General features: G+C 36.0%; 1 protein-coding gene across 4 annotated transcripts in view; it reads right to left on the bottom strand.

Annotated features, from left to right (window-relative positions):
• The window catches only part of BBS9 (Bardet-Biedl syndrome 9), a 591,858-nt gene that overhangs the window by 235,167 nt on the left and 329,016 nt on the right, over nt 1-27,675 (bottom strand). The window contains exon 20 of one of the 4 annotated variants that reach the window (XM_071215095.1): nt 24,598-24,780. The exons of the other annotated variants lie outside the window; for them this stretch is intronic. Coding sequence (XP_071071196.1) covers nt 24,622-24,780 — 159 coding nt within the window. The 3' untranslated portion in view covers nt 24,598-24,621. Of the gene's footprint in view, nt 1-24,597; nt 24,781-27,675 lie in introns of those variants that run through there. 4 annotated transcript variants of the gene reach the window in all.

Consider the following 27,675-nt stretch of genomic DNA (forward strand, 5'->3'; position numbering starts at 1 on the left):
TAAAGTTTACAATTTATTTAATATTTATTTACTACCAGTTTGCAAAACAAAACAAAAAAAACCCAAATAAACAATTTATCTAAAATATTTGGATGAAATAATGCAAAACGTTTTCACCACACCACTATTAAGAACTGGTTTCACAACATTTTATGACTGTATCATAACCTCTAAGTGCATTTATGTAAGATGGCAATGAATTTATTAGCTAATGTATTATATTTTAAAAGCAAATATTTCAATACTTGAAATGTAAATCTCCCAATTTTCATCACTTTCTTAATTATTTGGCATTATTATCATGGTTATTATTTCAATGGTAATAAGACAGAAAGCAACACTAATCTAATTCTTTTCCTCAATTACAGGTACATTTCATATTGATGTACAATTTTTACTAAAACTCAAGTCCACATTTAGCTTTTGAATGAAACATATTGTCATTAACTAGCAAATAATTAACCGCATGCCACAAATCTCCTAAAAAAATGTGCGATGAAGAATAATTAAGGTAGCAAGGGCAAAAGGTTACTTAAGACTTTATTATGGCGTGAGCTTAAATTATAGGTTTTAAACAAGACATAAGGACCAATGGACATGAAAAAAAGTGTAATTTTAATGGAATGCAGAACAGATTAACTTTTTAACTTTTAATACTACACAATTGCACAACTGGATTTTGCTAAGTGCTACAGGGAGCAGAAAATAAAAGTAACACTGCAAGGTATGCCTGTTAACCACTTCAAGCTAAAGGTATAATTGGCCTACTAAATGCTATAGTAAATGCACACATTGTGACATGAAGTACTCTGGATTCTGCCATCTGTGTGGCATGTTTTATTCGTTGCTTCTTTTTAAAGGAGGCAAAAAGGTCACAGATTGTTAAGAAGTTTTTGTTAGCACATCCCAGAATTTCTTCTCAATACTTCCCTAGACTGGAAAAGGCTTCTCCCGCAGGGTTACCTTCTCCCCCATTAAGTCAACTAGAAAGGTGGCAAGACAATGCTGTTAAACCCAGCTCTCTCCACAGGGGAGAAGCCACCCGGCATTCTGGTCCCCAATGACTGAGGGAGCCAGCTGTTCAATCTGAGCCTCTTCTTTGTAAAGCAGCAACCACAGGGCATGGGACCAGCTTGGTTTTCATCCAATTAATTGAGTGAAAATGGTTTCCACTGAGAAAAGACATGTCATGACCCAGCTCCAAAGCTTGGCAAAAGAGAAGTGGAACACGAGCCGAAGCTTCAGAATTGCAGTCACAGTGTCAAACACTGACCACACACTCAGTCTCCCAAGGGAAGGGACTTTTCATGTGGTCAGTTCTTGCTCCTCCTCATCAGGAGTGAAAATACATCCATCAACCTTCTGACTAGAAGCCTTTCCACAGAAAAGGCACACCGTATATTCCAAATGCACTGTCCAAATCTCAAAGGTCTTATCAAAACCAGCAACGCATGAAAGCATGAATCTGTCCATTAATATGCATGCAAATATAAAATCTGCTTAACCATCCAGAGAAACAAATACCATGCTACTTTCAAGAGCACTAAGAACTACTCTTAAGTTTCCTCCAAAGATGCCAGGGGCTGTATGCATTCATTCATTCATTCATTTATTCATTCAATAAATTTTTAAATGCACCATATATCAGGCCCTGTGCCTGGTAGATGAAAAAGATGGCCCCTGTAAAATGGCCCCTGTCCCCTCTGTACTTAGGCCCTAGTGGCCATATATAGTCTCAATCACCCAGCTTCACCCATGCTTGAAGGGAAAAGACCCAAAGTAAAAAAGTGAATGTAGGGAAACAGATGTGGCTCAACCAGGTGGGTCCCAGTGCCTCCTAAAGAAGACAAGCACAGGGAAACGGACTTTGGCCCAGTGGTTAGGGCGTCCGTCTACCATATGGGAGGTCCGCGGTTCAAACCCCGGGCCTCCTTGACCGGTGTGGAGCTGGCCATGCGCAGTGCTGATGCACGCAAGGAGTGCTGTGCCACGCAAGGGTGTCCCCGGCGTGGGGGAGCCCATGCACAAGGAGTACATCCTGTAAGGAGAGCCGCCCAGCATGAAAGAAAGTGCAGCAAGCATGTTTAAATGGCATATATTCCTATCAGGAAACCCAGGAGCATCAGGGTAGCAAATGTACTTACTTTTTCCTATCCACATAGAAGGAAAAAGGGTCATGGGGCTTCAGTATCATTTTTTTTCTCATTAAAAGGAGAAAATTGCCTTCTCCTCCACTGCCTCCAGATGACTCGGAATGGCCATTTACACATGTGAGATGCTTGTAAGCTATGGAATAATATGGAAATAACATGGAAACCCCGACTAAATTGTAAACTCCATAATGGTTACAGATCATGGCTATCCTGTGTCTTAATGATGAGCTCAGTGGCCTGGCGCATAGTAGGTACTCAAATATTTAATGAATGAATGAATAACCATAGTCTCTAGGAAATAGCATTTTACAGGCCCTATAGGATCTGTGCTGGTCAGTATTGTATCCAAAACCCTGAAATGTACATGACTTCTCAGTCTATCATTCATTTTTCAATTTTTTTGAATGTGGGTAAAAGAACAATTTCCCTTTCCTTCTAATTTTATAAGTAAAAAAGGCAGCACAACTTCTTGATAAAAGGTAAATGAACCACAGGCCCAGAGCCAGGAAACAATACAGAAGTGGAGGCTGCCAAGCAGAAGATGTGACCGATGCTAAGGGGACAGCCTGATAGACACCACAGGGGAACGGAGGCCCAGTGTGCCAGGATTTTTGATTTTGCAAGAGACACAAGGATTCAAAAATTTTAATAAAAATCTCCTGGGTTTTAATCGTAGCAACTCACAAAATTTTAAGTAAAAACACTGTGTGGACCAATTCTAATGTATGATCAAGAAGATGAAGCCAACTTATTCTTATACTGTCCAGAAAGAAACACAGGAGAGAGCACTCCACTTCATTAGGAGTTTTTAGGCAGGCATATAAAGGCTGTAAAATCAGGGCCTCAAGGCCCCCTCCAACCTGGAGAAACTATAATACCTGGGGCAGTGGATTTCAAACTTCTTTAGAATTGAAATTATAAGTGAAGTCCAAGATGAAAACAGGTAAAACTGAGGAGCTCAGGTTGAAGGCTGACCTTCCCACCATTTACATGATAGCATGCAAGGTTCCACTGAGTATCCAGGCTTCCACTGAAGTCCATTTTGCAAAAACAATAACTTTGTGATGAGCTTTTGGGGTGGAAAGAAGGAAAGGAAGGTATAGAGAAAATCCAAGAAGGGAGAAAATCCGATGAGACACAATCAGGTGTAAAAATGTGTTTTGTAAAATGTTTCACAGTAAAGCCCTGCAGGTAACAGTCAAAGGCAGAAAGAAACCTAGTAGTGACAGAAGCTGAGAACTATAGTTCTCCCCAAAATCCCTGAAAGCATGTATAAGACAAGATGCCTCTCTGAGGCCCAGAGCAAAGTAGGAGAAACCATTTAGAAGCTGGAAATTAGATTGGGAGTGCTGTACTTCCAGCCATACCTCCAAAATTAGACCTGAAAGAGGAACTAGATCACAACAAGGGGAAACAGATTGAAACCAAGTCCTAATCAATGTGGAAATTCACACTAAAGTTATAAGACTGTTTTCACCTATGAAATTGGCAAGATTTTTTCAAATGATAATTCCCATTGTTGACAGAGATGCCAGGAAATGATGGGAGAGTGAAATGATACAGAATCTCTTAAGAGAAACATGTATTCAAAGCCTTTACAAATATATATGGACCTTGGCCTAGCACTTCCACATCTGGAAATTTATCCTGAGGAAATGGTCATGAATGTGACAAATAAGATGTTGCTATAGAAGTACTTACATAGTACCTCCTATACAGTCTATTCTGTGGAGCTGGATTTTTGGTTGGTTGGGATTTTTGTTTGTTCTATTAGAGAAGTTGTAAGTTTATAGAAAAATCATGCAGAAAATACAGAGTTACCATACTTCCCCCTCCTGTTATTAACATTTTACATTAGTGTGCTACATTTGTTACAACAAATGAAAGAAAATTATTATAATTGTACTATTACCTATAGTCCATCGTTTACATTAGGGTTTCCCTGTTTGTGTTGTACACTCCTGTGTGTTGTTTTTAAATTTTTTTTTCTAGTAACATATATACAGCCTAAAATTTCTCCTTTTAACCACATTCAAATCTATAATTCAGTGCTGTTAATAACATTCATAATGTTGTGCTACTATTACCACCATCCATTACCAAAACTTTTCTATCACCGCAAAAAGAAACTCTGTACCAATTAAGAACTTTCTATTCCCTGCCCCTACCCTGGCCCCTGGTAACCTATATTCTAGTTACTGACTCTATCAATTTGCTTATTCTAATTACTTCATATCAGTGAGTTAAAACAGTATTTGTCCTTTTGTGTCTGATTTATTTCCCTTAACATAGTGTTTTCTAGGTTCATCCACGTTGTCCCACATATCAAAACGTTATTCCTTTTTGCATCTGAATAATATTCCACTGTATGTGTGTACCACATTTTGTTTGTCCATTCATCAGTTGATGAACACTTGGGTAGCTTCCATCTTTTAGCTATTGTAAATAATGCTGCTGCTATGACCATCATTATACAAATATCTGTTCGAGTTCCTGCTTTCAATTCTTTGGGATATATATCTAGAAGTGGAATTGGCTTGGTTTTTAATTTGCTGTAAGCAAGGGGAAAATGGCCAGTGCCTGCCTTTAGCTATTCATGTCGGCTTTCTGTATTTGTTTTCACAGGTAACTATTTGATCTTTCCAGCTTGGATGTGTTGAACCAAGAACCATGAAGACACATTCTTTTGGCAAATCCTTGTTAACTAGCAGAGCTATTGACAAGAAATGGTTAGTTAAAGAATCAACATTGCACTTTCTATACTGCTGGCAGCACTATCAATTCATAAACAAGCAATAAACTGGTAATTCAGATCAAGAGCCTTAAAATGCTCAAATTCTCTGACCTTGTAGTTACTAATGCTATCAAACTAGAAATGAAAATTTCGGAAGATGAAGTACCTTACAACGTCTTTTCTTGCCCTATGATACAGGCTAATGAAAATGTGTTTAAAAAATAATTAGAAACCTAATTGGAATTAGAAAATCATTTACCTCATATGAGATACAGCAGCTTAACAGCAGAGAGATGATGGAGCTAGTCTTGGTCCAAGATGATCCGCTGCTTTTCAAGCACAAAAGGATGATACAAATTCCATGGTGACATATAAAGAATCCCATAGTAAAAACACAATCACAGCAAATGAGGATCAGAAGCATTGTCCCAGTATTTGAAATAACTGCTCAACTCCAGAACTAGCAATGGTAAACAGAGGCCCAAATACACAAGTTGTGAAGTGCTTATCTCATTAGCAAAATAATATGTTGCTCCCAGGGGAAATTACTGGCAGAGACAGAAGGTATGCCTTTGGAGCTCTCTGAAGAAATGTCAACTATGACCTGAGGTAAGATCAGATGACTCAACAAATATGCATTGAGCACCTACTGTGTGCCAGTCTCTGTACTAGGAACTGGGGCACAGTAATGAACAATGTTAGGTCTGGCAGTTAATCCTACCCTTGAGTCAGATGGAAAACTGACTGAAAAATCTACTTCAACTAAAATATACCATATTTACCTGCTAAATAAGTTTGGAGTCCTGCAAGAAAAATGGGCATGGAAACATGGCTATGAATTTGCTCTAAAAAGATGAGTCCTTTTACCAAAAAATACGTTTACATTAGAAGAATCTATTGCCGAATTATATAACTCCTAACAGTCACTGTAACTAAATAAAATGATTGTCATCTGAGAATACATTTTAATCAAAAATTATGTATGATGCACCTGCTTTATTTCACTTAAGCACCATTTAATCCTTTCAAATAGTAAATGATCATACTCATTGGCAAAAATACTATAGTAGCAGTCATGCATCTTTATAATTATAACCCTTATAAGAAAGTCACGCTCCTTGAAGCTATAAATGATACCATAAGGACATTTATATACCCCATCCAATCACTATTTACCACTTCTGATGCAGTTGCTCAATAAATGTTTGGTAGACAAAATCCCTTAAACTGAATTTCCCAATCCATGAAATTCAAGGATCATTCTTTTTAGTGTTTATTTTCTAATCCCAAATATTCTGACACATCACATTAAATATCTGTAAATTGAAAATGCTCTCAAGACTCAAGAACCACAGCAAAATATATTCCTAGGCTAAAACTAAAGAAGTTAAATTAGGTACACATAAATTTATATGGAAAGCAACAAGAAATACATCATTTTTGTGTTGCTTCTTAAGATGTAATCAAAATGTGAGATTAAATATATAGGAAAAATAATCAATGTGGTTTATTTCAAGAAAATAGTTTTATAATGTTTTAAAACTAGTTCCACAAAACACGATGATTTCATCTGTCTTTGGTGCACCCACAACCAAGTATGTGGACAAGCAACAGTGTTGAAACCTTGTCAAAAATATTTTAAATATTAAAAAACTATGTCAACCCTTGTTCGGATCATGACTAAACTTGATACAATCAAGAAAAATTAGTTTCAGATGTGGAATACTTTAAGGATTTGAAGTAGTTTTCTAAATAGGAAGCTAAATCCAATTACTTTTCTAAAGATTTGGCATCTTCAACTGAAAACAATATTCCAATTAACATTAGACAAATATCCAAGTTTATCCACATGTTCCAGCTAAAAAGTAGGCTGCATTTCTGTATTTAATTATTCCCATATGCATGTATAGGGCCTGCCTTATAATAGAGATATACAAGGCATGAGGCAGGGTAGGAAATTTTTTAATTCTTCTGTGGTCCACTTCTGAATGTCACAATCCAAATTTTACCTCCTAAATAAGTCTAACTACTTTTCTAAATTAAAATTGCACCATGAAGTAGATGGACAACACCAATGTTCATAGCAGAATTACTCACAGTTGCCAAAAGGTGGAAACAACCCAACTGCCCATCAATGGATGAATGAATAAACAAAATGTGATATATGTATCCAATGGAATATTATCCAGCAGTAAAAAGGAATGAAGTTCTGATACATGCCATAATACGGTTGAGTCTTGAAGATATCATATTGTGGGAAATAAGCCAGACACAGTAAGTCAAATATTGTAAGATTTCACTTACATAAAATAACTAGAAAAAGCAAATTCATAGAGACAGAAAATAAAGGTTTCCAGGAGAGGGTGGAAGGGGAACGGAGAGTTATTGCTTAATGTGGAGAGTTTCTGTTTGGGGTGATGGAAAGTTTTGGTAATGGATGGTGGTGATGTTAGCACGACACTGTGAATGTAACTAACACCAGTGAATTTTTACATTTGAAAGTGATTAAAATGGGAAATTTTATGTTGTATATGTTACCACAATAAAAACTGAAGAAAAAAGTTTTTATTTCATTGTGCACTGGCACAAACCTTTTATAAAAATCTGTAATGTTTTCAAACTGCCTAAATGATACTAATGTCAATTCCCTAATTCACTTCACAATACCCAAAAATTACAAACCAAAAACAGCTTCATCACCAAGTATTTCCCTGAAGTTTAAGAGAAATTCAGATATTCTAAGCTAGATTTTTCCTGTACATTGCTCCCCTATCTTCAAGGGAAATTTTCTGAGCGAGAGTGGCTTCATAGAGAAGAGATTCAGTTCATGGTCAATCATTAGAAGGTCCTTGCAAATGGAAGAAGAAATCCTTAATGGTGGGCAACTCATTTACCACAACAAATACACCTGTATGTCTAGGTCATTGTAACATTTCATCTTGTATCACCTAACTCAGGAGTAAAATTTTATATTAATTCTGTTATTTAACACAGCATATAAATTTTCTGGCTAGAACTTTAAAACAAGTGATATTTATTTAATCAGAACCAGCAAAAAAAATGTCATGATGGCAGTCAGGGGAATAATACATGGTATGTAACTTTGGAAATTGCTTTCAATTTAATTTCTAAGAGTGAAGATCTCTGTAACAAACTAAAAGAATGTATGTATGCATATGGACATGTGTGAAAGAGTTTATGTATATTCAGTAAACGATCAGCTACCTAGATCTCAAATCTCTGGTAATATCATCCATCTAAAATAAGAAGAAGAATTATGGGTGGATGGTGAGGAGAGTGGAAAGGTGACATAAGTGAGCCCCTGAAATATATAAATAAAGCGCATGCCCTAAAACTAATACACAGAAGTCACTGACAATAACATTAGTACCCTGCTCAGCACCCACTGTTCTTGTGAAACAAGTTGGTAACATGTCTTCTAAACTTACTAGAACTAGTAAATTAGAATCAGCAGGGCCATCCCAAATCAGGAAAATGAAAGAACAGAAAAATATCCCCAAATCTAACAAAAGCAAAAAAATAGGATTTTATGTGTGTGTGTGTGTGTGTGTGTGTGTGTGTGTGTATAAAGTATACAAACTAATTTTAAACAGAGTATTTGTCTGGATCATTCAGTAAAGTAACAAACACTGTTTAATGGACTTAAATGTTGGAGGATAATGAAGATCAGTTCTTACACCTGTTTTCTGCTCTATCCATACCCAATCCCCAGTGCTTCTCTAACTATGAGTCATGACCCATCAGCAGTTTGTAAAATCAAATGAGTTGTGAACATTGTTAATGAGAGGGGGTGGATGAAGTGGGATGGGATGGGATGAGATGGGTGAGTAGAATAGGAAATACCAGTGCGTCCCTCATATAAGGATAATGTATTATTTGTGGAACATCTACTCTGTTGTCTGTGTGCTGTAATATGCATATCTTACTGTAAGACATGGTCAAATCATTTTTAAAACTGCCAGGCAATCTCATACTGTCTTATGACTTCCAATACCATCTCCACCTGTTGACTTCCAATATCTTCAGCCTGGACTTCTCTCCAAAACTCAAGACACACCTCTTACACTGCCTAATCTGTATCTCCTTCTCAAAAAACATCTGCTCCTTCTATTTCCCCTCGCAATTAGCGCCTTTTCAGAAAATGGCAGTTCCATCTTTCAAGTTGACTCCTGATTCATAACCCACATCTAACCTATTAGCAAATCCTGCCCACTCTATTTCTAAAGCACATCCAGAATCCAACCACTTCTCACTCCCTCGTGGCTACCATCTTAGATTACTGTCCCAACCTCCAATGATTTTCCTTTCCTCTGTCCTCAGCTCCTATGGTCTATTCTCATCCCAGCAGTCAGAGTGTTCCTTTGAAACAGAAGTCATGTCATGTCACTCTTCACTATTCTCTGATGTCTTCCTATCTCTCCAAAAGCCTATGAGGTCCTTATGACCTTCCCTCACCTCCCCAACCCATTTCTTTGGCCTCATCTGCTCCTAGGTTCCCTCACACATTCTATTTCAGTCATACTTACCTCTTACCCTTCCTAGATGATGATGAACAAGCTTCAACGGGTCTCTCTATTTGCTGATCAAACTGCCTGGAAAACACATCGCTATACCACATGGCTAGCTCCTTTACTTCCTTCAAACTGCTGATAAAGTCCTCAATGAGGACTTTCCTGACAGTCCTGTATAAAGTATTTACCAAACCTACCCACCTGTACCCAGCACTCCCTATCTCCTTACCCTGCTTTATTTTTGCTATAGAATCTATTGCCATTGACATAATAAATATTTACTAACTGTGGGGGTTTGGAGCTATATATACTCCTAGAAAAACATGTTCTTAAACTTAATCCTTGTCCTGTAAGTAGGACATTTTGATGATGTTACTTCAGTTAAGGAGTGGCCCACCTCAATCAGGGTAGGTCTTAATTCTATTACTAGAGTCCTTTATAAGCAGAATGAAATTCAGACAGAAAAAAGGAAAACAGACAGAAAGCCATGGGAAGCAAGAGATGAAGGTCAACAGAACCTGGAAGAGAAGGGAGAGATGAGGAAATACCGCCATGTGCCTTGCTCTGTGACCAAAGAGCCAAGAACCAATGATCACCAGCAGCCAACCCTAGAATGCCAGTCTTTGGGAGGAAAGCACTGCTTTGATGACACCTTAATTTGGATTTTTTTCCCAGCCTCAAAACCGTTAGCTAATAAATCTCCATTGTTTAAGACAGCTCATTGCATGGTATTGCTTGGACAGCCAAGGAAACTAAAACACTCAATTATTTGTTTATTATCTATCTCTCCCAGTTAGACAATAACAAGTATGGTGAGATACAAAGAAACTGGAACCCTCATGCCGTGCTGCTGAGAATACATAATGGTACGGTCACTGAAGAAAACAGTTTGATAGTTTCTTAAAAAGTTAAAAATAAATTTACCATATAATCCACAATTCCACTCCTAATTATCTACCAAAAGAAATTAAAACATATGTCCACATTTATGTATGTAAATGTACACAGCAGTATTATTCATAACGACCAAAACCTAAAAACAATCCATTGCCCATCAAGTGGTGAAAGGATAAACAAAACGTGTTCTATACATACAATGGAATAATAGCAATAAAAAATAACAAACTACTGACATATGCTACAACATGAATGAAGCTCAAAAACACTGGTAAGTGAAAGAAGCCAAATGCAAAAGACTTGTGATTCAATCTACATGAAATGTCCCCAAAAGTGCTATTCATTGAGACAGAAAGCAGATGGGTAGTTTCCTATGGTTAGGTGTGAAAGTAGAGATTAATTATAAATAGACATGAGGGAGTTTTATCAGGTAATTGAAATGTTCTAAAATTGGATTTTGGTGATGGTTGTACAACTCTACACATTTACTAAAAATCATTAAACAGTACATTTACAATGAGTGAATGCTGTATTTCAGCGTTTTTTTTTAGGAGGTACCAGGGATTAAACTCAGGACCTCGCACATGGGAAGCAGGTACTCAACCACTTGAGCTAATCTACTCCCCAGAATGCTGTTAAATATAAATTACACATCAATAAAATTGGTTTTGTTTTTGTGATTTTTAAAAAGATAAATGTCTAGCTTGATTGGCACATAGGTCCTGCAGAGAAAAGAAATAGGAGATAAGTAGGGGTTCGGTGCCACTACTCAGGGACCTTTGAATGCCAGAATGAGAAATCTCAAATTAAATGAACAATAGGAACCCCTGAAGATGGTGGCATGAGATAGGGCAAAAAACAAATAAAAATGCAGATAATTATAATTCAGTTTAGTCTGATAATGTATCAGATGAGCAGTTAGAAGGTAAACTCTACAGGACCAGGACCTATGGGATTCCTCGACTTTCCATGGCGCAGACTTAACCAGGTCCAGCTCTCTTACATATCTCTACCTTGAATCACAAAGATGAAAGGAAGAGAGGAGAGGGATGCTGCAAGAAAATCTATCACCTTCATTGGGAAAAAACCTCCAAGAATATGGCTTTTAAGCCCACCATTCTAACTAGAGGACAACATGCTATAATTGGTAAAATTAAATGGGGAATCAATTAAATAAGAATATTAAGCCTTCACCAGGAGCCAGTCCTAGATTGAGCAGAGGGTTTAGAGGAGGATAGGGATTGATGTTGGGAGACAGTTGGATTTCACTGAAATCTAACATCCTGCTATAGTAGATTTGAAATTACATGAAAGGAAACTTAAAAACAATAATACAGGGTAGCCCAATCAGGAAGCACAGGGAAGATGGATAAAGCTGATTTTACTCCACAACATTTTATTAACCATTTCCAGCAGTGTGATAGAATATTTAAATCCATTTAAAGTCTGCTGTTCAAAGTACATTTCTTTTAATTATGTTAAATTCCTTTTACCTACTACTACCTTGTTCTTCATGACACAGTTAAGTCTCATGTAAACATCTCTTTCAAAAACATATCACCTCCACTTATCCATCCTTGATTACACATGGTACTTTCAAATGACACTCCAGGCACTGTAACATACTCAGAAAAACACATATCAGGTCTGACATAACTGCTCAGCTGTTCTTAGATACTCTGAAAAGACAGTAGATCTTTCCCATTTTTTGAGAAAGATTACAAAATAATCTTTCCAGGAAACTGGCTTTCCAAGAAACTGTTCCTTTATTTAAAAAAAAAAAAAAAAGAGAGAGAGAGAAAAAAAGGGGGGGGGGGATTAGGGGATGGGGAGCAGAGAAGAAAAAGGAGGAGGTAGAGGGTATAAGGGTTGTAATAATTGTTAATTCACAATTCAAACCATTCAGAAGTCCATTTACAGAAAACAAATACAAAAGGAATAATTATGCTAGATGGGATTAAACAGGAAGATAGATAACAGAAATGAAAGAAAACCTCATGCAATTACAGATAATTGGAGGCCACTTATATATTTTTCTCTCATCACTGACACAAAAAGATAAGATTTTCATTTCCTTATAATGGGCCCATTAACAGTTTCATTGTAATATTAGAAACATCTTGCTTCTGAGTATATCTCAAAAACTGTTTCTTTCAGATCAAACAACAAATAGACATGTTAGCAGAAGAGGGTACCTGCTGATCACTTCTGGCTTGGAATATTTTATTTCAGACAGACGATCAAATTTCTGAATCTGATAAACTTGCCAAGATAAAATCCTTGTATTAAATTCACAGTCCAGGCGGTTGTTCGAGCTAACACTACGAAGCAGAAAACTCAAATACTAGTTGAAGAACAGGCAGATAAAGAAGTATGCATTCAATTTATGAAAAATACACATGCCCCAGGGAAGTAAAGCACACCAGATGGATATTAAAAGTAGAATGTTTTTTATACACTAATGGGTCTGTGCTCCCCTTGAGGTATGCACAACCCCCGTTAATGTCAATTAGCATTATATACCTAAATCCAGGGAAGCATAACTCCAGTGTTACAATACTTTGCAATTACATATGTCATCTGAAAACCAATTCAATCTCACAGGGCCCTGTAACTTAAATCACTTATTAGAATCCACCCTATCCTAGGTGCTGGCCTTAGATGACTCCAAAGGCCCCATTTGTTTCTGAAATTCTGAAAGAATGAAAATTTACAAATCTAAGTCTGTCAATCTAACCATTACCCAATAGAATAAATATTTATCAAGAATTTCACTGTAAGACAGGCACTAGGCTGAATTCTGCTTGGATAGGTTCTAAAACATCCAGAGAAGAAAGTGAAGAAGCTGAGGCTCAAAGAGGTAAAATGACTTGCCCAAAGTCCAACAACCAGGAAGAATCAGAACTAGGATCCAAAAGTTGGAATCCAAGTCTGTTGGGACAAATTTAATGCTTTTTTTGTTACTACTTGAAAGCATGGCTTATACGAGTAATTTTAGAACGCTTTTATCACTCAAAAAAAAAACAAACAAAAAACCCCATACCCCCTAAACCCTACTTATTGTCCCTTAGAATTCATATAACATCTTTAATCACATTGAAAGATCATCAGTGTTAAGTTATACTCACTATAATGTGTTACACCAACTCTATTCATTTCAACACTTCTACAATAAATCTTATTAAAAATTTTACGAACATTAAGGATCAGGTCTCATTCTCAACACACATTCTCTCTTCTAGTAACCTGTACTCTAGAGTTTACCTCCATGAGTTTACTTATTGTATTTAGCTCATATTAGTGAGACCATTCAATATTTTTCCCTTTGTGTCTGGCTTATTTCACTCAACATAATGTCCTCAAGGTTCAAACATATTGTCATATGCATCCTGATTTCATTTCTTCTTACAGATCAAATATTATTCCATCATATGTATATATCACATTTTCTTTATCCATTCATCAGTTGATGGATGCTTATGTTGTTTCCATTTTTTAGCAATTGTAATGCCACTATGAACATCAGTGTGCAAATGTCAGTTCACACTCTTGCTTTCAGTTCTTCAGAATATATTCCTAGTAACAGGATTGCTGGATCACATGGCAGTTCTATATTCAGCTTTTTGACATACTACCAAACTGTCTTCCACAGAGGCTACAGTATTCTACATTCTAACCAACAGTGAAGCCTATTTTTCCACATTCTCTCCAGCACTTATAGTTTTCTGTATTTTTTAAAAATAATGGCCATTGTATAAGGTGTGAAATGATATCTCCTTGTAGATTTGATCTGCATTTCCCTAATAGCTAGCGATGTTGAACATTTTTTCATGTGCTTTTTGGCCATTCCCATTTCCGCTTTGGAAAAATGTCTATTCAAGTCTTTTGCCCATTTTTAAAATTGGGTTGCTTGTCTTTTTTGTTGTTCAGTTGTATGAACTCTTTATGTAACATGGATATCAAGCTTTATCAGATATGTGGTTTCCAAATATTTTCTCCCATTGAGTAGATTGTCTTTTTTTTTTTAAGATTTTATTTATTTTTCTCCCCTGTCCCCCCCACCCACCCACCATGTCTGCTCTCTGTGTCCATTTGCTATGTGTTCTGTGTCTGTTTGCATTCTTATCATGCAGCACCAGGAAACTGTGTTGCTTTTTGTTGTTGTTGCATCATCTAGCTGAGTCAGCTCTCCATGTGTGCAGAACCACTCATGAGTAGGCTGCACTTTTTTCGCATGGGGCAGCTCTCCTCATGGGGCACACTCCTTGTGCATGGGGCATCCCCATGTGGGGGACACCCCTGCATGGCACAGCACTCCTTCTGCACAGTAGCACTGCGCATGGGCCAGCTCACCACATGGGTCAGGAGGCCCTGGGTATAGAACCCTGGAACCTACCATATGGTAGGTGGACATTCTATCAGTTGAGCCACAACCACTTCCTGAGAAGGTTGTCTTTTAAGTTTCTTAAGGCATTTGAAGAAAAAAAGTGTTTACTTTTAAGGAGATCCCATTTATCTATTTTTTCTTTCATTGATGATGCTTTGGGTCTAAGGTTTAAGAACTACTGCCTACCACAAGATCTTAAAGATGTTTCCCTACATTTTCCTCCAGAAGTTTTATGGATATAGCTTTTATATTTAGGTACATTATCCGTTTGAGTTAATTTTTACATAACACGTAAGATAGAGATCCTCTTTTTTTTCTTTTGGATATGCATATCCACTTCTCCCAGCACTATTTGTTGAATAGACGGTTCTGGGCCAGCAGATAGATTTGACAGCCTTGTCAAAAATTTGTTGACCGCATATGTGATGGTCTATTTCTGAGTTCTCATTTCAGTTCTGTTGGTCCTTACGTCATCTTTATTCCAGTACCATGCTGTGTTTTTGGTTGTTTTGGTTTTTCTTAACTGCTGTAGCTAAGTAATATGCTTTAAAGTCAGGAAGTGAGAGTCCTCCAACTTTTTCTTCTTTTTAAAGACATTTTTGGTTATTCATGGTCCCTTACCCTTCCATATATACCCTAACACATAAATCTTGTGTTAGCACCACTTTGCTAAACTCATCTACTAGTCGTAGGAGATATGTGGTGGATTTTTCAGGATTTTCAAGGTACATGATCACAAAATCAGCAAATAATTAAAGTTTTACTTTTTCCTGTCTCACTTGGGTGCCTTTTATTTCTTTTTCTTGACTAATTGCACTAGTCAGAACTTCTAGCATGTTATCGAATAGCAGTGGTGACAATGAGTATCCCTGTCTTGTTGCTGGCGTCAGCAGAAAAGAGTTCAGTCTTTTACAGTTGAGTATAATATGAGCTATGGGATTTTCATCAAAGAAAGTTTTCTTAGATCCCTATCTTTCAGACTGTTTTCCTTGAGAAAGGACGCCATATTTTGTTAAATGCTTTGTCTGTGTCAATTGAGATCATCATATGATTTTTTTCTCCAATTTATTAATATGGTATTATTACACTAATTGATTCTCTTATTCCTTTGCATACCTGGGATAAAACCCACTTGATTGTGGTGTACACTTATAATGTGCTTTTGGATTTAGTTTGCAAGTATTTTGTTGAGGATTTTTACATCTATATTCATTAGAGAAATTGGGTTTTCCATTTTATTTTTTCATAGTATTTTTATCTGGCTTTGGTTTTAGGGTGATATTGACTTCATGGAATGAATTTGGTAGCATTCCTTCCTCTTCAGTTTTTTGGAAAAGCTTGAGCAAGATTAGTATTAAATCATCTTGAGTAATTGGTAGAATTCATTTGTGAAGCCATCTGGTCATGGGCTTTTCATTTTGGGGATGTTTTTGATGATTGTTTCAATCTCTTTACTTGTGATTGGTTTGTTGATGTCTTTTATTTCTTCTAGGGTCAGTGTAGGTTGTTCTGTGTTTCTAGCGATTTGTCCATTTCATCTTCATTGTCTAGTTTGTTGGCACACAGTTATTCATAGGGTCCTCTTATGATTTTGTTGATCTTCTAGGAGAACCAACTTTTGGTTTTGCTGATTCTCTCTATTGTCTAATGCTCAATTTCATTTATTCTTCTCTGATCTCTATTATTTCTTTCCTTCAGCTTGTTTTGTGATTAGTTTGCTGTTCTTTTTCTAGTTCCTCCAGATGTGCATTAAGATCTTCGATTTTAGCTTTTCTTCTTTTTTTAATGTAAACATTAAGGGCTATAAATTTCCCTCTCAGCACTACCTTTGTTGTTTACCCCATAGGTTTTGATATGTTGTGTTCTCATTTCATTCATTTGAAGATATTTATTGTTTTCTCTTGCAATTTCTTCCTTGGAACCATGGATTATTCAAAAGTGTGTTGTTTAATCTCCACATATTTATGAATTTTTGCTTTTTCCATTCATTATTAATTTCCAGCTTCATTCCATTATGATCAGAAAAAGTGCTTTCTAAAATTTCAATATTTTTAAATCTATTGAGACCTCTCTTGTGACTCAACATATGATCTATCCTGGTGAAGGATCCATGAGCACTAGGGAAGAATGTATATCCTGCTGTTTGGGGGTGTAATGCTCTATAAATGTCTGTTAGATCTAGCTCATTCATCATATTATTCAAGCTGTTTCCTTATTTATCTTCTGTCCAGATGTTCTTTCCAATGCTGAAAGTGGTGTATTGAAGTCTCGAACTATTATTGTAGAGTTGTCTGTTTTTCCCTTCCATTTTGCCAATGTGGCAAACCTGGGTGCCACAGGTTAGGTGCATAAATATTTAGTATAGTTATTTTTTCTTGATGAATTGCCCCTTTTATCAATATATAATGACCTTCATCCCTTATAACAGTTTTGCTTTTAAAATATATTTTGTCCAATATTAGTATTGCTATTCCAACTCTTTTTTGTTACTATTTGTATGGAATATCTTTTCCCCATCTTTCACTTTTAAACTGAATGTGTTCTTATGTCTGAGGTAAGTCTCTTGTGGACAGAATAGAAATGACTTTTTTTTTTTAATCCATTCTTTCAGTTTATGTCTTTTGATTTGGGTGTTCAATCCCTTAAGGCTCAATGTTATTACTATAAAGGCATTACTTACTTTGTCCATTTTATCCTTTGGCTTTCCATTGTCATATCTTAGCATTTTTTTTTCATCCTTCAAATTACCCTTACTAATAATCTTCATTTTTACAGTCTTCTCCAAGTCTCTCATTCCATTCTTCTTTCATGCTACAACACTCCCTTTAGCATCTCTTGTAAATACAGTCTTTTGGTAACATACTCTCAGTTTTTGTTTTTCTGTGAAGACTTTGAACTCACCCTCACTTTTAAAGGACAGTTTTGCCAGATACAGAACTCTTGGCAGGCAGTTTTTCTCTTTCAGTACCTTTAACACACAAATCACTTCATTCTTGCCTCCATGGTTTCTGATGAGAAACTGGCACTTAGTTTTATTGAGCTTCCCTTGTATGTGATGCATTGTTTTCTTGCTACTTTCAGAAATCTCTCTTTCTCTCTGATATTTGTCATTCTGAATAGTTGGTATCCAGGTATAGGTTTATTTGGATTTATTCTGTTTGGGATATACTGTCCTTCTTGGATACAGAAATTTATGTCTTTTATAAGGTTGGGAAGGTGTCAGTCAATATCTACTCAAATATTCTTTCTGCCCTTTTTCCATTCTCTTCTCCTTCTGGGATACCGATAGCACACATGTTTGTATGTTTCATGCTGTCATTCAATTCCCTGAGACTCTATTCAGTTTTTTCTATTGTTTTTCTGTCTGTTCTCCTGTCTCTTCAAGTTTAGATGTTCTTCTTTGATTTCACTAATTCTGTCCATCAATTCAAATCTGCTGTGATACGCCTCTAATGTATTTTTAATCTCATCCACCTTGGCTTTCATTCCCATAAGCTCTGTTACTTTTCTCTGCAGACTTTCAAATTGTTCTTTATTCTCACCCTGTGTCTTCTTAATATCCTTTATCCCTTTAGCCATATTTTCTTTCAACTCCTTGAATTGATTTAGGAGATTTGCATGATTATATTTAATTGTCTTAATTTCTGTGTCTCATCATCAGGGTTTTTAGTTTGTTCCTTTGGCTGGGCTATCTCTTCCTATTTCTTAGCATGGCTTGTAATTTTTTGCTGATATCTAGGATCTGATTCTGTTGGTGGATTTAATCTGATAGTTCATTTCTGTCTTTTGCTTAGTGATTTTGTTTCACAGCTCTTTGGTTTTATTTTTGGTTCAAATAAATATTCCAAAGTCTTTAAAATTGCCAAGCTTTTGTTAACAAAATTGGGGCAAGGACCCACTCATGGGATAGAGATCAGATCGAGGAATCTGGGACATGAGAGACTCCAAAAAAGCAGTTTTTCTTCTTGCAGCTTCCCGTCCTGCCAGCAGATAGCACTCTTTGGCATATCTTTCCACGGAGGTGTCTCTTTCAACCTGCACTTGCCTATGATTCTGATCTGGCCAGAGCCAAGATTGAAAGTGGGCTCTCTTGGCCAATCTCACTGAGAAGAAACCATTCTCTACCCTTTGCCATACCCTTCCTCTTCACAGGGAAGATGACATCTTTTCCCTTCTCAGTTGGCTGCAGTGAGCCATGGATTTTACCCAGGCTGTTTACCTTAAGGGTGGGGGATGGGTGCCATTCCTGGCTGTGAGACTGGTAATTCATGGTTTTCATTTTGGCTTCTTCATCGCTCTGTCCCTTGTACTCCCGGATGATGTGCAGAATTATCCTGGTCTGCAGATCCCCAAAGGAACTCCCTCAGACAGTTCTTTGCCCTTCTTCCACTGTTTTTTAAGAGAAAGGAATCATGGCTACCTGCTCTAAGGTCATCTTCCTCTCTAGGCTCTCTTTTGAATGAATAAACTAAATTATATATGGAATGGTAATTCAAAGCTTTAAACATTCTGAAACCAAAGTGATGAGTTTACAGGATCAGGAGACAGAATCTTGTCACCAACTTTTATATATCTCCCTTAGAAAAATCCCAAGGAAGACCAGAAAGCTGTGACCACATCCAATTTGTTTTAAGTTATTATTTTTATACTCATCAAATTACTAACATATTTGGTAATAAAATGAGATAACAACAAAAATTACAAGCACAATAACATTAAAGGAAATTATTTAAGAATTTTAAAGACATCTAAAACAAATGTATGCCATCTTGAATTTTTTAAAACACTTTCAAGTCTTTGTACACTCATGTATTAGAGAAACATCTATTTTATTATTTATAACTAAATATATGCTATTTAATAATAACTTTTAAATTATATGAAATGTTTTATGTTATTCCAGTTTAAAAAATAATCACTTATAACAATATATTCAATGGTAATACTACAATTAACCTAGCAATTTTCCAACTATGGAATGCTGGATTATAATTTTTTGCAAAGCAATCAATATTTTAAATGAATATCTTCATGAATGTATTTTTTTCTTTGTGAAGCATTTTCTTACATAATATCTAAGAATAGAATTTGGAAGGAAAAGAACAGAAATCTTTTTTGTTACAATCCATTTTTGTATTACCACCCTACTCCTTTTTTTCACTACCCTCATGAATATCTCCAAACATAACTGCAAATTTCTGTTACCCCCTTCTTACTTGTTCATTCTAGTTTATTCATAGAGAGAATTTGGTTTTAGTTCTAAAGTGGCTATAAGTAAAACAGTAACATGATTCCATCCCCAACAGCTTCTTCTCAATATATCAGCATATTGCTGTTACTTGCCAATGGCAATGAGGAGTGTGGACCTCTAAGTGGGTTCATCATATATTTTTTTGTGCTATCAACCAAAACCATACTCATTTAAAAAAGCCATGAATCAAAAAGCTTAGACTTATGCATGATTAAGATGATTTTTAAATATATCAATTCCATACAAATAAACGAGTGGAAGTTTTAAGTACAGAAAAAGTAACAAATAGCAAACTACAAACCACAAAATCTCTGTTTAAAATTATGCCAAATACACCCTCTACTTTGCAGAATAGAAAAAAAATCCAGCCAAGTGCCTTTTTAAAACATTAATGATTATCAGTCATTACATCACATATATGTCATCCAACACAATTAAATTTTTAGATCAGTAAACATCTTCCCCCTGCTACAACAAAAGGTTAGTGTTCAAAGTTGGGGAAAAAATCCCAGCACATAAAAGTATCAAAACACAAGCCAAAACTGTTAGGGTAAGTCTAATTTCCTCTCTCTTAACTTAATCAATCAGTCTTGCTTCAACTAACAAACGTATATGAAAATTTTATAACATGAAAGAGAACTTATTTTTCAAGGCTTTTCTGCCAAATGCAATAAGTATTAGCATTCAACGGTAAAGAAACTGAACTTATGTTTAAGTTATATTAACATGGGAGCCTCTTCCTCTGAAACTCAAGTTTCAGAAGTAAAATCAGTCTTTGGGTAACTCTCCAAAAGATCTTGTTACCTTTCTGATAGGCATATGCACAATAAACATTAGATTATTGTAAATATATACATATATACATCATAAATATGTACAGATAGTTTGTGTGCATTTCCTTTTTCTACAACCTGATCACAATTTTGCTAAAGAAAACCTAGGATATCTATGTTCTACCTGGAAGTGACAAAAATAAAAATGCCACATGACATACTCAATTATGGGTTTAATATCTATGTTACACTGAGAAAGTTTCTTAATCCCCCTTGGAATCCATAAAATAGGAACAATAATTCTGCCTTCACAAGATAATTAAGAGGATAGAATGAAGTAATGAATGAAATTTACTCAGTCTCAAAAGATGCCCAACAAAAAGAAAAGAAAAAAAAAAAAAAAAAGTACAGTAAACAGGAAATTCCCTTCTTTGTTCTTACCTCCCTTCTTATGTCCTCCAAAAACACATTTAGGTGATTGAGAAGATATGTTCTAATTTTCAAAATGAGGAAATTCAGGTTCCTAGTTGCTAAAAAAAAAAAAGGTTCCAGTCTTTGATGAAATCAGGAAGGAATTCTTGACAGTTATTTTCTTTCAACATTATGTCTCTAAAGCTAGAAAGGGGAAAACTTCAGAAAGACTTGTTTGCCTAAATTCCAGAATACAAACTAATTATTGAAATGGTGGTAAATAACTGGAAAATCTTTATTCACTGGAGATCAGATCCTGCTTTCCCCTGAGCCACAGTCCTAGACTCCTCTCCATGCTTTAGCCATACACAGACCTCAGTATGGGACTTGAGAGATGCCCTCAGTGGAGTGTGTTATGGTATTACATACTATGTAGGAAAGGTTTGCTAGAGAAAGTAAAATGCTAATGTGGGGTTTGCGGTTCCTACTCAATCAAAGATGTAGGATATGGAAAAAACTTAGAGTTATAAATAGGAGGAAAGTGACTGGTTGACCCTTTTGTGCCTCAAAACTCATAGATATGGGAGCAGGGGTAGCTCAGTGGTTGAGTGCCTGCTTCCCATGTACGAGGTCCTGGGTTCAATCTCTGGTACCTTCTAAACAAACAAAACAAAAAAACCAATGCCCCCTTTGTTGGAGGTCTTAAAAGAAGCTGTCACCTAGAAAAGGTCTAGGAAGGGCTGATAGCAGGATAATGTTCCTAGTATGGTAACTCTTTAAGGATGGTTGTTTTACTGCAATTAAAAAAAAAAAGCCCTGAGCTATCTAGAGGAGCTCTCATTGATGCCCACTGAATTCCTTATCCTCATCTTTTGGAAAACCTGTAAGTGGTATTCAGGTAGTACTAAATAAAGCTGTTCTGTATTTGAACCCTGTGTCTTCCAATTGTTTTGTTCTACTCATCAGAAATTAGCTGGTGTCCTCACACGTCCAGGACCAGTTACACAAACTGAAGGGCCCTATGTAAAATGAAAAGACAGGTCCCTTGTCCAAAAATCATTAAGAATTTCAAGATGACAACTGTAGATCAAGGGTGTGACTACATAGATCACATGCCCACAAGGCCAGCCCTGTAAAGAACTAAGCAATGGATTTACAAGGAGACTAAATAACAGATTCTATCTCTAAAACAACTGACCATTAACTAAGCACAAAAGCAATTATTCAGGCAGGCTCACCAGCCTGAAATAGCATAGATGCTCTGTCTGGCTTAAAAAACTTTTTACAGACCTAATTAATTGTAAGATAAATTATCTTCTGAGTCAATAGACTGCAAATGCTTGTGACTGTAAAATAAGATTTTAATGGCAACAAAAATTTAGGTTTGAAAGTGAGAAGAAAAGATTTCTATAAGTACATAAAACCTAAGTTCAAGGATTAGAGTTTAGAAAAAATGTTTTCATTTAAAACTCTTTGCAAATTTAGTATATGTTAAATGGAATAGGATATATTGTAAATAATGCCTACATGTCTCCACTCCTCCAACAAAAAGGCAAAATCTATTTCCCCACCCCTTTAACATGAGGTGGTCAAAGCCAATGGGGCATTAGAGGGCTGACACAAGCTAAAGCTTATAAATACCATGTGAACAAGCCCAAACTTGCCTGCTAGACCACATCATCCCTAGCTAACTATAAGACAAATGCTATATAAATGCATGTGAGCCCATCCTAGGCTCACATGAGAGAGCCCAATCAAGATCAGCCAAACATGGTCCCTATCAGCAGAACTGCCTAGTTGATCCAGTTGATCACGTGCAATAATGAATGGTTGTTGTTTCAAGCAACTAAGTGTTGATATGGTTCACTATACAGCAAAATTGTTAAATGATACAGGTAGCATTTTAGTTCAGTAGAGAAAGAATGGATTATGCAATAAATAGGGGCTGGGACACCTAGCTCATCATTTTTGGCAGAGAGATTAGATTCCCATTAAATTGCATAATAAATTCCAAATGGGTTAAAAAAGCATATATAAAAATGATAGCATTAAAATGTTAGAATAAATTATAGGTCTATAATCATGTACTCTTGGCAAGGGGAAGGCTTTTTTAGGCAGAGATACCTAAAGGAAAAAGATTGATAGATTTTTATTATATGAAATTTTTTTAGTTATAAAAATAAAAGGAAATTGACAAATTGGTAAAACTTTTACATATGATGAGACTATATTCCTATACACAAAGTATCTTTATACATGATAAAAGATTACCATTCCTAACATATACAAAATAATAAGAAAAAGATGAACAACTCAATAGAATATTAAACAAAGGCATACAAAAGAAAAAAAAGGCTAACATGTTAAGATGTTCAAACTTACTGGTAAGCAAAGAAATAAGAATAAAACAACTATAAAATTATCTTTTTTATTAAAAAGGATAAAGATTAAAATTAAGTAATAAGACCCAGAAAGACACTTTCATATGCTACTGGTGGAAATATAACTTGCTACATTTCTGGAAGGATATATATATATATTTTAATTGAGCAAAATTTTTTTCTAGGAATATATCCAAAGGAAATAATCAGGAATTCTGGGAAGATGACCACGAGGTCAAGATTCTGATTCCCCTTCCCTGTTAGTCCCCTCTCTGAAACAAAATAGCATCCAAGGCAACGAGGCTAAAGGAGTTCAGGGGATGTGTTTCAGGATACAGGATTTTCCTAGTTCTTAGCTGAGATCCAGATTTGTAAGGTCACCTGATTACAGAGTTTCAGAGAGATGACATATTATTATAAAATCTTTTATTGGATCAATTAACAGTACCACTTTGACATGATATAACTTTTTAGTCAGATAAAGATGAAGAATATTCCAGAGAACTATAGTTAATATTTGTTAATAGCTTGTGTGCCAAGCACTAAACAGTATATGTGTTTATGACATTCTATCCTCACAACAGCCCCATGCAGAAGGCATCATTATTATCATTATTCTACAAAGGGAGACACAGAGGCTTGGAGAAGGTTGTGTCTCCTGTTTGTCTGCTTAAGTAGTTTGTTCAAAGTCACATAGTTAGCAAGTGGCAAAGCCAGGTCTGGATCATAGGCAATCTGACTCTAGACAGAGTTCTAATCGTCACACTATAATACATCCAATATGCCACTTCAAACCCTAGAGTATTTATTAGCATTTATTTAAAGGGAACAGCGTTGGCTCTCTTATACAACCTTAGAAGCAGTGACTAACTCAAATAGGTTCTTGCTGGCACCTAAATCTCTGGTCATTCAGGGATAAGAGCTCCACTTCCATGGTTTATTGTATAAGCTGGTAATACCCAGAGTTACTGCTAAACACCAAGAGCACAGATCTCATACTGCCCACCCTGGCCTTACCTACAATCTCTGCCTTGTAAAGTAGTTTGCTAAAGACTTCCAAAGCAATAACCCAGAAATGAGTTAGATTTTACAGTGGGCTTTATTAGGTTAAAAGCTTACAGTTCCAAAGCTGGCGAAAATGTTCAAAATAAGGCACCAGCAATGTCTCTCCCCAAAGATCAGCTGCTGGCAATGCTGGACTCCTTCCACATGCTCTGCTGGTCTCTACCTTCTCCTCCAGGCTCATTCTCCCCGAGGTCAGCTGTAGGAAATCAGGCACAATGGCAACATGGGCTCATCTCTTCCCTCAGCTGTGGGCTGCTTCATCTGTGGCTTTTCTCTCTCCCAAGTTTGTTGATTTCAATTTCTAGAGGTTTCTCTCTGTCACTGTAGCATTTTTCCCCAAGTATCTATGCTTCTATTTTTCTACCTATAAAGAACTCCAGTAAGAAGATTAAGACCCATCCTGGGTCATGCCCTACTGAGGTGATGTAATCAAAAGGAAGGTCACTTGACTGAATCTAAACAAAAGGTATCATCTACAATAGATTTTACACCCACAGGAATGGGTTAGCTTTAAGAACACAATCTTCTGAGATCCACCCAGCTTCAAATTAACACAGTGTCTAAATAATAACAGCTGTTGCTATTGAGTGGAAAGCTAGTAAGCCATATTTTGACCCTACATCCTACCAACGTACCATCTATTAATTCCATTGCATAAATAAGTGTACCTTATAAACTCAGCAATGCTGTGTATAAGAAGGGCCTTGGCTTCACTTTCAGTTTGTTACAAGGACTTTATTGGAATTTATGGCAGTTCCTAAAACATCTAGCACCCATGAGACCCCAAACTCCTTCCTGTCCTAGATTTCTATGCCCAATTCTAGCTGTTCAAAGGGTGTTTGTGAAAGAATCTGGCCTTCCAAGATAAAGCTCTCAACGATATGCAAGAAGGAAATGAAGATAATCTAAACTTTTCATTCTTATGGACATGTAGTAATTCAGAAAATCCCAACTAATTCTCAGGCCATTTAGAATATGCCAAGATCCAATCCCAACAATATCCTATTTACATACAGGTAATGAATGGATGACTGCTCCATATTTTGCTGACACTACTTACACCAAAAAAAAGAACAGAAAAGATTTTCTCAGCCAAGTATTTTCAGCTGTAAAACTATACTTGTTATGACAGTTTACCTAAGTCCTCCAGCTATGTTATTTAAGGAGAAGAAATTTTCCATTTTGTAGTAGGCTTTGAGCACTTTAGAATAAATCATCCCAATGATTCATGAGCCCAGACTGAAATAATTCTCTGATGCTTTGTTCTTTGTAGTGGTCCCCTTGTTAAAGGCAAAATTTCAAGAAATTATCCTACTTAGTAGACAGAGAGTGTCCATTACAAGAAAAAGTATTCATTAAGAAGTACCTACTGTGTGCCAAGAAATGAGAATACATTTACAGAGGTGAATAAGATTAAAAAAAGAAGTCCCTGCCTTCAAAGAGTTAATTCTAGTTTTAGGATACTTGTTTCTGCTTTATTCTCACATAAGCCAATTAACATTGCTTCCTTAAGTGGTGACAACACAGTATCTTCTAGATGCATGGTAACAAGTAAGACAATATAAATCTTTCACCACACAGCTCAGAGTACTTATTTCACTACTCCTGTGGGAACTAAAGTGGTACTAAGATCCACAGAAGGACTGAGAGAAGAATTAAAAGTTCCCCACAAGGAGAAAACAAGGACTTCAAATAGGTAACAGATCTAATTTTAAATTGGTACAATAGGAAAACTAAAAAACTTGTAATAGTCATGTGATGGAGCAAAGTCATGGAGAGTAAGATCAGGCTCTAGGAGAGCTTGGTTTTTGGGGAATTTGGCTAACTGACCAATCAAATTGTGCCCCCTACTCACACAAAGTACAATGACATAAGAAAAACGCACTAAACAGAAGGTATGTGTTCTGCGATGGAGGGGCCAGATGTGTGACATGCCTGTTGGGGCACAGAAGAGTTTCCTAAAAATAATTTTTCTCAGTATTATATAGCCAACATCATAACTATTAAGATTTTTCCTTTAATAAACTGTGATCTGTTCATTTTAGAGAATGTCTGTATTATAGACTGCTCTGCAATGATTATAAAGATAGAAATAGATCAAAACATTAACATGGAAAGAGCTCCAGTACACAATGAAGAAAGAGAAAGGTAAACTAATAAAGAGAGGTCTGATCATATTTAGGGTTGTTTTACCAACTTCACAAAACAATATTTCATTTCTAAATGCAAAAAAAGGTCTGGAAAGACTTACAAAACAGAAAATAGTGATTATACTTCTGAAGAGATGATAAGGGACAAGATGGGAATTTAACATTTTGTGTAATGTTCTAATTATTTTAGAGAAATTATATTTATGTATTAGCCATGTCATTACAAACTAACTAAAAAGAATTAATATAGGTTTATTGTTGGAATAGCTAACTAATAAACCAACATCTTTCTACTATAATTTAGTATGAATATATATAAAACTGAATAGTAAGTTACATTAAAACTAGGTCAAATTCCTTATAGTATTCATGATTTTCCTTCAAAAGCCTAATTTTTTTAAATCTGAAAAATGGGGATTTAAAAATATACATTCAAGTGAAAATCCATGGTTTTGACCATCTTGTCTGTAACATTACAAGTCATGAAAAATTCCAACCCTGAGGTTAGGCAAAAAAACAAAAACAAAACAACAACAAAAACCCAGCACATTAATGCATAAAAGGAAAACAAAGTCTTACTATATAGAAAATTTGGAAAGCATTAAATAAAGCATTCTCATCCAAACCCTTTAAACACCCTATTGCTATTGTGTCTATAAAAAGATACAACATCATTAAAGAGGGTTCAGCATCTATTCAGCCCCAAAGGCTTTGAACACAGGTATAATTAGTTGACCTAAGAATGAGACTAGACAAGGGATCAAAGAAATAGAAGGGGAGGGGGGAAGGGGGAGGGGAAAGGAAAGAGGTGTGAAACAGAAAGGGCATTATTCCCTACTGACCTAGGAGTCATACAATTACTCTAGCACACACAAGTATATACACACACACAAATTGGTAGTCTGTATTTGCAGAACAATTTACCAAGCAGTTTACATACA

Source organism: Dasypus novemcinctus, chromosome 5 (assembly GCF_030445035.2).
Source record: "Dasypus novemcinctus isolate mDasNov1 chromosome 5, mDasNov1.1.hap2, whole genome shotgun sequence".
Taxonomy (NCBI): domain Eukaryota; kingdom Metazoa; phylum Chordata; class Mammalia; order Cingulata; family Dasypodidae; genus Dasypus; species Dasypus novemcinctus.